This window comes from Drosophila erecta, unplaced genomic scaffold (assembly GCF_003286155.1).
Source record: "Drosophila erecta strain 14021-0224.00,06,07 unplaced genomic scaffold, DereRS2 tig00000000-arrow-pilon, whole genome shotgun sequence".
Lineage (NCBI taxonomy): Eukaryota > Metazoa > Arthropoda > Insecta > Diptera > Drosophilidae > Drosophila > Drosophila erecta.
The window spans coordinates 3,646,265-3,657,025 of NW_020825194.1; the positions used below are offsets into that span (position 1 = coordinate 3,646,265).

Genomic DNA, 10,761 nt, shown 5'->3' on the forward strand with positions numbered 1-10,761 from the left:
TGTACTACCTACCCATACTTCCTCCTTCCAGCATTCACAGCACATTAATCAACAAATCTTAGAAAATGTGCTTAATTATAGCCGTAAGAAAATCACATTTTCGCCTAGCTACGGCTACGCCCATAGGTCTTCATTTAACAATTTTTCACGGCGTTTGCTGCGCCTTAATTAAGACATTACACGATACCGTTAAGAGTCCCCCAAAGCGTCTTATGGGTCCTAAATACCAACCTCTTACTGTCGCGTTACGCGCCACTATAAATTATGAACTACACAGCAGAGTGATGAACTTTAAGACGATTATCAAACGGTGGTCGTTTACCCATCAACGGAATGGTATCTTTATGGCAGTAAAATAGCAAGATATGTACTACATAAACGAAACTTAATTAGTAGCGCTAATAAAAAGCGAAGCTAAAGTCATTCGGTGAAAACTTCTCTGCATACAACTTGTATAATTCACACATTTCACGTCAACGTGACAGAGATCAAATTAGAAAACCGCATATTTTTCGACATCTTCATTTAAAATACAGAGGGAATTTCACGCTGCATTATTCAGGCATTAAAACCAATCAAATGCATCAAAACAAAGTCAAAACAAAGCAATTTTTCCCGATCAGAGGTCAGTTTTCAAGTTTCCGACTCAATCGAAGGGGCCAGTGAAAGCGATGGTAAGTGTTGCGCAAATTGCAGCAGAAACTAAATAGCCGGGTCTTAAAATAAAAGCTTATCTAAATATTTATGTCGTTTTCAATAGACCGAATTGGTATGCAAATGGCGGCCAAACTGTCGCCGCATTTCCCAAAATGCAAATGGGCTGCTCTCCTGGTCACAAAAAGTGCTCTTACACTGGCCGCAAAAATCGGAGGATGGGTTACCTCATCGGCAGGCGTCGTTAAATTGCAACAATTACGATGGCGGCGAGTTGTCGGTGTAAATGAAAATCAATGAAGCGGCTAACAAACGAAGAAACGAATCGAGACATCAACGAATGTTTGCCCAAAGAAATGAATGCTAAAAGTGGCGCATGAAAAGAAAGTTTAAAGCACACTTTGTTTGCCGCCTGCTCTTTGATATCATTTCGTTGGCGGTTTTGAATTCGAATTTTTTGTGTGCCGCAGTGTCTGTGAATGGGTAAAACTGCATTTGATAATTACGCGAGTACCTCGGGCTCGGGTGATTCAACAGAGGCGGCGACCACTGGCTCCATCGGCTAGCCTTTCCCGTCGATGCCGGGTAAATAACCAAAATTACAAAACCACTCTACCACCGACTGCGCCAAAGAATTTGTGTCACAAGTTGCACAATGCCCACAGCGCCGACACCAGACTACCGCCGTACACACGGCGTATGAGCAACGAGTTGTGGCCATAGCGAACACATACCGCAACCGCCGAAGAAGTAAAACTGCAATTTGCAAACATTACATAAGCCCCAACCCGCCGACTGGGCGGCCGACCGGCTTGGCAGAGCCGCCTTGACGGAAGTCGGGAAAAACACAGTTCCAGGAGGAAAATCGGTTTTCCAAGTGCATGAAATTAAATGAAAAATTTCGCCACAGACGGGTAAAGTGCGTATAAATTTCAAACATGGTCAACGTCCACCAGCGAAGTATGTAGAGTAAGCCAATAAGTAAATTGGCCAAAAGCAACAATAAAATGTGGTAGTTGGATGTATGCGTCGGAAGTGGAATTCCGTCCGATCGACACCATAGTTTATGGCCACTTAAAAGTCCATTTAATGCGCTTATTTGTAAACAATCTCAAATGAGGTGTAAATGAGGCGCTAGGAAATAATAGTTGAACTGAAATATACATTATCACAGATAATTTACTATACTTAACAATTAACTTAAATTCCCTTTATTTTTTGGAAAATCGTTTTAAATTATAGTTCTTTTTATTCTGAATACATAAAAACATTTTAGTAATCATACAAAGTTAAGTTAGTTATCTTCTAGACTCAGTCGACGGAAAATTTCAATATATGTATCTTAATTTAAACAATTTCCCTTATTTGAATTTCGCGCACTTGTGCATATATTTGTCTCGCTTGCGTATTCAGTCGCTCTTATTCGTTTCTCTTTCTGATAATAGATGGCGCCAGACGATGATGCCTGGCGCCCACTATTGAGAATTCGAAAGTACACATGAGCGACATCTAGACAGAAACTAACAAAACTACAAAGTGTTCCCAATATATTATAGCATAACAAAGCGTGGTGAACTTCTCCGTTGAAGGCATTTAATAATGAATTATATTAGTTAAGCACCATAAATATTATAATATTATAGTCTTTCCGGGTTGCCACAATCTCACCCACTGTCCAGATACTAGAGGGTACTTACCTATCTGTCTAGCTAAAATGCACTATCGTTATCTTGTAATTGGGGTAGGTAGGGTTAGGTATGTAATAAACCCTCTGTTGCTTCAACTACTCGTGTACTCAAAACATTTTCGAAACATACCTACATTCTAGTCATTGCTCAACTAAATTTAATTATTGGCAGACAATTTCCCTTTCCCACGAATTCTGAGAACTCCGACAATCTTCGCAGTTTGTCGCAGGTCACAATTGATAAGAGTCACATGTTACTGATAAGCTTTCACAACAAAGCTCATCTTCGCTTAAGGAAAACTCACTTATGTGTTCAAATACCTTTTAATATTTATGTTAATATGTACATTTAAAAGTACTGATATATACAAATGTAAGGCTAATGATGAAAGTAACTTGATGAATTTAGCAAACACCAGTTAAGTGTGGAGCGTTATTTGTAATAAAAGTGTTCGGCTGGCAGCACACAGTATGTCCACCAGCCCTCGTATTGAGGTTAAGACCCGGATGGCAGGGTATCGCTTGGCAGATCTGGTTTAACGCCTGCTGACTAGGGCTATCAACGTGGTTGTAGGACAGCATCACCCATTTATCTCCGGAGAGATGGCTAACTATTTTGTACATCCACTCTGGCACGGGAATTTGATTATTATTTAACAGGTAAATTGGCATCATGTTGTTATTGGTATTATGTTTTAGTCTATGCACTCCCAGTGCCCCAATGCAAACCTTAAGGACATTGTAAGTACGCGGTATTTGTACGTTATTGATGGTGGGATTATCATAGAGTCCCCTAACCATATTGTTTACCCAAGTCTCGACGGCCTTCCATTTGCCACGATTGACTCCTTGATATTGGGGGATAGCATTCAGATACCTAAAGGTTGACTTCTTAAGCGCTGTGGATATAAAAGCAGAAGCCGGTGTCATGTGGCCACGATCAAATTTACACTGCGGCTGTCCTGCACCCAGGGTAGTAGACAAGCAAGCTTGAGTTGTTCTTCTCTCGTAGGCATTATCAAATTGACCACTTATTTGATCCGACTTCCATTGGGCGTTAATACGTTGAGCGTCTAAGAAGAACGGGTTAACTACGGTGTTAGCCTAGCATTTTACCACTTACTGTTTACGTAGCGATAAGCCTTGTAGATAGAATGTTGGAACGCCAAGCTAGAGACATCAAAACAGTTGCGATACAGTTCCATAAAGCGTCCATTGAAATTAAATCCTACGGCAAACGTAGTACTCGGAAATGGACAAGAAGTATCTTGTACGTTTATCACCACGGGATCGGGTGGTGCACATGCTGGTGACCCTAGCGCTGGACTGAACACACTGTTAAATTGACACTGGAATGCGGTGGGAAGAAGTCCTACATTGCATAGCAGATACACCGTCCTGCCGATTTCCACAATATCACTGCGCTGAATATCATAGACTCCGTTATTGTTGCTTAGGTACACATAATTGGCGCTCAAATGAGCCAAATCGATTAAACAACTAGCTTGAACACTTCCTACAACTTAAGATCGGTTGAACCCCTGATAATAATTAAACATTCGATATATTTACTTACAGAAATACAGACTCAGACAAGTCCACAGATACTTCAGATCGTGCATCATCACAGCTTAAGGTTGCGTTAAGAACTGAGAAGTGTAAAAATCTCAGCGCACGTTCAAGCCACAAGTATTTCTTATCAGTATTTCAAATGATCCATAAGCAAGAGCTCGTAGCGATTGTTAGCAATGTGGGTAAAAAGGCGATCGGTCCATGTTTCAGCCTGTGTGATCTGGCAATAGGTTGATCATATTGGTTGACCCAAACTAAGGTCCTTATGCTCACTTAGGATCAGGCTTAGAGTAATAATAAGATATCGAAGCTCGTGCATCTTCATGGTTTGAGCTTGAAAGACGAACTGAGGATAGCAGTAAAATTGGGCTAAAGAGAAACGTCTGAATGATAAAATAATAAGCTGTGTTACAATCGGATACACAAGCAACGCAATTGAATATCTTATCTTTGTCTACACAGATAATTATTTAATTAATTTAATATAAGGAGCTTATTAGTTCAATGTCATACCAAGTATGAAGAAGTTTGAATTAGCTAAACACACCATAAATAATTAGAATATTATAGTCCATCCAGGTTGCCACAATCTCATCCGCCGTCCAGATACTAGAGGGTACTTACCTATCTGAATCGTTATCTTGAATTGGGGTAGGTACGTTTATTAACCCCTCTGTTGCTTCAACTACTCGTGCAATCAAAACATTTTCGAAACATTCTAGTCATTGCTCAGCTATATTTCATTAATTCCAACAATCTTTGCGGTTTGTTGCAGGTCAAAATTGATAAGAGTCCCATGTTACTGATAAGCCGTCACAATAAAGCGATGAGTAAAATCACGTATGTTTTTAAATTCCTTTTTATATTTACGTTTATATGTGCATTTTTAAGGTACGGGAGGACTATTGACGAAGAATGATGAAAGTAGTTCGACGAATTCAGCAAACACCAGTAAGGTGTGCAGCGTTTTTTGTAATAAACTCGGCCGGCTTGCAGCAGACAGTGTTTCCAGCAGGCCTCTCATTTAGGTTAAGACCCCAATGACAGGGTATCTTTTCGCAGATTATTTTTATTTCTTCGTCACTGGGTCGTATTCTGTCGTTGTAGGTCAGCATCACCCATTTATCTCCGGAGAGATGGCTAACTATCTTGTATATCCACATTGGCACGGGAATTTTGCTATTATCCAACAGGTAAATTGGTATCATGTTGTTATTGGTATTATGTTTTAGTGTATGCACTCCCAGTACCCCAATGCAAACCTTAAGGACATCGTAAGTACGCGGTATTTGTACGTTATTGATGGTGGGATTATCATACATCCCCCTAACCATATTGTTTACCCAAGACTCGACGGTCTTCCATTTGCCACGATTGACTCCTTCATATTGGGGGATAGCATTCAGATACCTAAAGGTTGCCTTCTTAAGCGCTGTGGATATAAAAGCAGAAGCCGGTGTCATGTGGCCACGATCAAATTTACACTGCGGCTGTGCTGCACCCAGGGTAGTAGACAAGCAAGCTTGAGTTGTTCTTCTCTCGTAGGCATTATCAAATTGACCACTTATTTGATCCGACTTCCATTGGGCGTTAATACGTTGAGCGTCTAAGAAGAACGGGTTAACTACGGTGTTAGCCTAGCATTTTACCACTTACTGTTTACGTAGCGATAAGCCTTGTAGATAGAATGTTGGAACGCTAAGTTGGAGATATTAAAACAATTACGATACAGTTCCATAAAGCGTCCATTGAAATTAAATCCTACTGCAAACGTAGTACTCGGAAATGGACAAGAAGTATCTTGTACGTTTATCACCACGGCATCGGGTGGTTCACATGCTAGTGAGCTTAGCGGTTCACTGAATGCATTGTTTATATTGCACTTGGATGCGCTTGAAAGTGTTCCACTGCAAAGCAGATGCACCGAATGACCGATTTCCACAATATCACTGCGCTGAATATCAATGACATTGCTTATGTTGCTTAAGAACAAATAATTGGCGGCCAAATCAGTTGGCTCAATGTGACAACTAGCCCGAACACTTCCTACAACTTAAGATCGATTGAACCTCTGACAATAATAAAACTTTCGATGTATCTACTCACAGAAATACAGGCTCAGACAAGTCCACAGATACTTCAGATCGTGCATCATCACAGCTTAACGTTGCGTTAGGAACTAAGAATTCTAAAAAGCTTAGAGCGCGGGCTACCAAAAGTATTTCCTATCAGCATCATGTCTGCCAAATATTCTTATCTCTTTAATTCGGAAAGTCCCGAAACTTTTCATCAACCCCAGCTATAAGCGATACCCCTAGGTTTGATTCATGCGCAATGATAAGCAAGCCCTCATTAACAACCGATTAACCAGTCAATTAACTTTGAGGCAACAACAAGTCATATGTACTACTGGAAATTTGAACAAAATATCTTACTCTTTTGTAAGTGTGATATTGCGGTGAAAAATGGAAATGGAAAAAATGGAACCAACGTTATTTCCAAAGATCCACTTATTATAAATTTAATTTAATTGTATTCAATACGTACATACAAAGCAAATACACCTAGCAAACACCTGCTAAATTGGGAACGTTTCTTCTGATAAAGTCAATTGGATCGCAGCAAAAGGTGTATCCAGTACCGGTTGGATTCAAAGTTGTGGGGCAGGCAGTAACTTTACAGACTGATGATGGGTCTGGTTCTTGGGTTTCCCACCCATTGTTGGAGGTCAAGATCACGTACTTGTTGCCTGTGGTTAGGCTCCTTATGATTTTGTATGTCCACCTAGGAACGGGATTTTTGTTCGGCGCCAGGTAAACTGAAACTAATTGCTGCTTTCTGTCCAATAGCTGAAGAACATCCAATGACCCTGTGCAGACCTTCAGCACATCCTTTTGTCCTCGAACCCAATTCTCAACGATCTTCCAATTGCTGCGATTAATACTGTAGTACTGGGGAACGACATTCAAGTACTTGTTCGTTTGTCTCAGAATTTTTGGGAAGCTATAGTCGGCGACCGGAGTAAGGTGACCTCGATCGAAGGAGAGACTTTTGGAAGAGGGCACATAAGTTTGTCCAGATCCAAAAAGATACGTAAAACGATTGTAGACACTCCTCTGCTGAAAGGTAGCCTCATCTGCAGGACTTATGATCCCATCCTTATCGAACGCAGTTGGCGGCCTTCCCGAATCTGGATATTTCAATTCAATAGTGCCATTTTGCTAATAAATAAGCTTTGGGCGGTAAAGGAACTTACTCAAATAGGTGGGGTACACCAAGCTGATGGAGAAATATGCCGTCATGGTGGTGGCGTCGTAGCAGTTTCGATAGAGCTCCATGAACGCATTTCCGAACTGGAAACCAACCGAATACATGGTGTGTGGGCACGTAGAACTAACAGTTGGAACCACAGATGGCTGGATTGCCTTTGAGCAGTTTGTGCTGGGCAGCGCTGGAGAGAATTGGCCACTAGTCTGGCAGGTGGAGGTGAACACCTGCGCATTACCATCGCACAGCAAACTTATTTGCTGATTTGGTTGCAATCGATCCGTAAGCAAGAGCTCGTAGCGATTTTGAACAATGTGGGCAAAAAGGCGATCGGTCCATGTTTCAGCCTGTGTGATCTGGCAATAGGACTTGGCATTTCCCACAGCTGCAAGAAATGATTGTCACTTTGGTTGACCCGAACTGAGGTCTTTATGCTCACTCAGAAACAGGCTCAGAGTAATAAGTAGATATCGTAGCTCGTGCATCTTCATGGTTTGAGCTTGAAGGAAGTACTGAAGGTAGCAGAGCAATTGGGTTATTGAGAGACCTCTGAATTCTCTATTGAGAGATAAGAAAATATGCACAAGCAACGCAGTCTTATCTTTAGAACCCCCATTTCACAGCTAATTTCGTAATTTAATTTTGAAGCTTATCAGTTCAAAGTCATACAAAGCTTCAAAGAATTGGCATATTAATCACATTTATTTCGATTTGATTTGTATACTTTTTTTTCGTCTTATTGTATGTTTATTTTTTCAGTACATTTTTCTGCCTGCCTTTGGGCTTTTTATTAAAGATATAATATATCTGGCTAATGATTCAATGCTCGTCAATAAAGTCGATTTTACAGCAGTTTTTTATCAACTGGCTGTTATTAGCCTTACATCATTAATTGAGGCCCAGAGCTTTGTATATGCGGATATAGAACATGGTTTCTGCAGCGTCGTCAAGCAAACTGTTGGCCACTTTCCACTGCATGGCTGCTCCGAGTCAGAGGATCGAGCAAACTCATCGGAGCACGCCCGCATAAACATGACCTGATTGATGTTGGTTTTAGTTGGCCATTTATTTGTTATTTGCACGCCACATGGCAGTCGCAGTCTCTCTGCAGGCAGGACGAAGGACGACGGACGAAGTACCCGGGAGCCAGGACCAAACCGATACCGATAGCAGTAGGGGCCTAATGGATGAGAAGCTGGCTGGGCCGGTACATCTTTAAAGTGCACTCTCGGCTTTCAGTGGAATGGATAAATGCTGCACATTCAATTTGTCACATGCCAGGGTGCCGCATATTTGGACGAAATATTTTCGAATGTGTCAGAAAATTTACAGGGAGCAGTGGGGGGAATCCCCCCTCCCCATAGCGAACATGAATTATGCTTATCCACGTGTTAGGCACAATGGCCAGCCGACCTTCCAGGCGGCATTGCCACAACCTAATATTAATTTGCTGATTTATGGGCGCCCAGGCCACAGCGAGGCAACTATAAATATTAATGAAAATTTAATAAATGCGTCGGACTGAGGGACTTTTTTGTTCGGCATTGTTAGCATGGAGCATTAAAGCCGTAATATGTATGCTGGGTTTGCGGCTTTAAGTGACGAAAATTCAATATTTGCAGCTTTAACAATATCAAGTCATTAAAAATACAAAACACATACACACGATGCAATGGATTAGAGCTAAATGCTGCGAAAAAACTCCAACCAAAACCGACCCCGCAGAAAGGAAACCTCTTCAGAGTAGCCGCAAAAACAAACTGGCAGGCCGGCGAACCAAACTCCGAACTCCAAACTCCGAATCCAGTGGCAGAGGATCCAGGGACTCACAGACGGTCGATACAAAATAGTTAAATATTTTATGCCACTGCTATTTTACGCTTGTAAATCAGAGTCCAAGCCGCAGTCAGACATTCAGACATGCAGACATTCAGCCAGTTAGACAGACGGCTTAGTTCGGTTCAAGCTGGGCAAAACCAAATTTTTGGCATCGGAAAGTAAGCTGAACCAGTTGGACTCTGCCAACCTGGCAGACCGCTTTTGCATATGTCTCCGGGATTGGAAAAGGGATCTGGATTTGGAAAGGGAGTGTGTCTACCTTCCTGGCGTCCAAGAGCTCAGACCTGTTTAATATTAAAATCAAATTCCTCGAGATAAATCTCATTTTGGCAGGCCCAAACAAATATTTGCCCGGCTGTGTGGCATGCAACATTGAATTATTTACCGATCTAATGCAGCAGCCACAAGTTGAAGCAAGATGCACTGTAATAATACGATAAACGCTTGTCCATGGAATGCAGCAAATTAACAGTCATAAATTATATTAATTGCATTGCCAACCGTTTAATAATTTATCAAGCATTTCAGCTTTAGTACATGCCCAATGTGTTTCAGGTGTCGAAAGGCATACAAAGGCATTCAATCTGCACTTAGGGCTAGAGGTCCAGAAAAAACATGCCCCTGGCAGTTTCAGGACTTCGTCCTGGTACAAACAAAACACCATTTGGTCTGTTCTCTTTTTTGCTCCACCTGATAAACCCTCTCCACCTGCTTTGCCATGACCTGTTTAGGTAAAACGGCAGTGCAATACAGGCTGACAGTAAGTTTGTAATGGATATCGATATTTATCAGATAGTTCAGGGTGAGGATGCTACGGCTCCGGTTCCATCAAAGTCGGTACAGTTGGTCCTTCGTGCTGGCTTGCAGCGATTTTAACAAACAAATCAATTTATTTGCCAGATTACAATTTACGTGACTCCGTTACAAATTGCTTTATTTATTTAGCACAGCACAATGAATACACCGGGCGCAGGCGGAGTAGGTGGCTGGTGGTGTTAAGGTCTAGCCTGGACTGAAACAAAATGTTGCCGGGCAAATACATCAATTAGACACACAGAAGCCGACTAATGCAATGACTAATTGAGTACACGATATGCTCACATGCAACGCGGGCTAATCTGGAATTCGAAGCCCTAAGGTTCGAGTGTCGGGCTAAAATAATGGACTAATCCTTGACAGAACACGGTCGCATGAAGTCAGAATGGGCTTCAAAAGGCAGACACTTGTCATGACAGCACCGTATCGCATTCAAAAGTATTAATTAATACAAGCCGAATATAATCTTTTCCAAATGGAAAATATTTCATGACAATGTCAGAACGGATTTGCTATTTTATGTTGTTATTTTGCCGTGGGCCAAAAGCCCTGAAATCAATAAGCGTTGCGCCGCAAACAAACGCCAAACATCTATGAATTCCAATTCATCAAGTTCCCAGCACAACAATTAGGAAAGGGACTATGGGCATTGGAAGATGGACGATGGAAAGCAAAACAAAGGGATTGTGCGGGGATGGAGGCGGGATAAATAATGGAAAATAAAGAGAATCGATCTCATTACTTAGCAACGGCCGGGAGCACAAAGCCGGTTGAAGTGGCTGCAAGTTTAATAACAGCAATGCTCAAAACATAAGCCACAAAGGCGGAAATCTCATAGAAATGTCCAGCGAAGGCAAACAGAACAAAAGTCTGCTGAAAAACCCAAGCCCGAACCCGAAAGCAGAACTCAATCAGGCATAAAACAT

The 10,761-nt window shown here is 41.6% G+C and overlaps 3 protein-coding genes across 3 annotated transcripts; all 3 read right to left on the reverse strand.

Annotated features, from left to right (window-relative positions):
- Window positions 1-2,655: 2,655 nt before the first annotated feature.
- LOC6555427 lies at window positions 2,656-3,997 on the reverse strand. Its single transcript, XM_001981406.2, has 3 exons — window positions 3,918-3,997; window positions 3,465-3,863; window positions 2,656-3,414 (listed from the first exon to the last, which is right to left on the reverse strand). Exons 1-3 carry the CDS (start codon window positions 3,964-3,966, stop codon window positions 2,747-2,749), a joined length of 1,116 nt encoding a protein of 371 aa, XP_001981442.2. The 5' UTR covers window positions 3,967-3,997; the 3' UTR covers window positions 2,656-2,746.
- Window positions 3,998-4,851: 854 nt separating this feature from the next.
- On the reverse strand, window positions 4,852-6,094 carry LOC6555428. Its single transcript, XM_001981407.2, has 3 exons — window positions 6,020-6,094; window positions 5,570-5,965; window positions 4,852-5,519 (listed from the first exon to the last, which is right to left on the reverse strand). The coding sequence occupies exons 1-3, from the start codon at window positions 6,066-6,068 to the stop codon at window positions 4,852-4,854; spliced, it is 1,113 nt and encodes a 370-aa protein (XP_001981443.2). The 5' UTR covers window positions 6,069-6,094.
- Window positions 6,095-6,423: 329 nt separating this feature from the next.
- LOC6555429 lies at window positions 6,424-7,701 on the reverse strand. Its single transcript, XM_001981408.3, has 3 exons — window positions 7,620-7,701; window positions 7,170-7,565; window positions 6,424-7,103 (listed from the first exon to the last, which is right to left on the reverse strand). Exons 1-3 carry the CDS (start codon window positions 7,669-7,671, stop codon window positions 6,478-6,480), a joined length of 1,074 nt encoding a protein of 357 aa, XP_001981444.2. The 5' UTR covers window positions 7,672-7,701; the 3' UTR covers window positions 6,424-6,477.
- Between the last annotated feature and the right edge of the window lie 3,060 nt (window positions 7,702-10,761).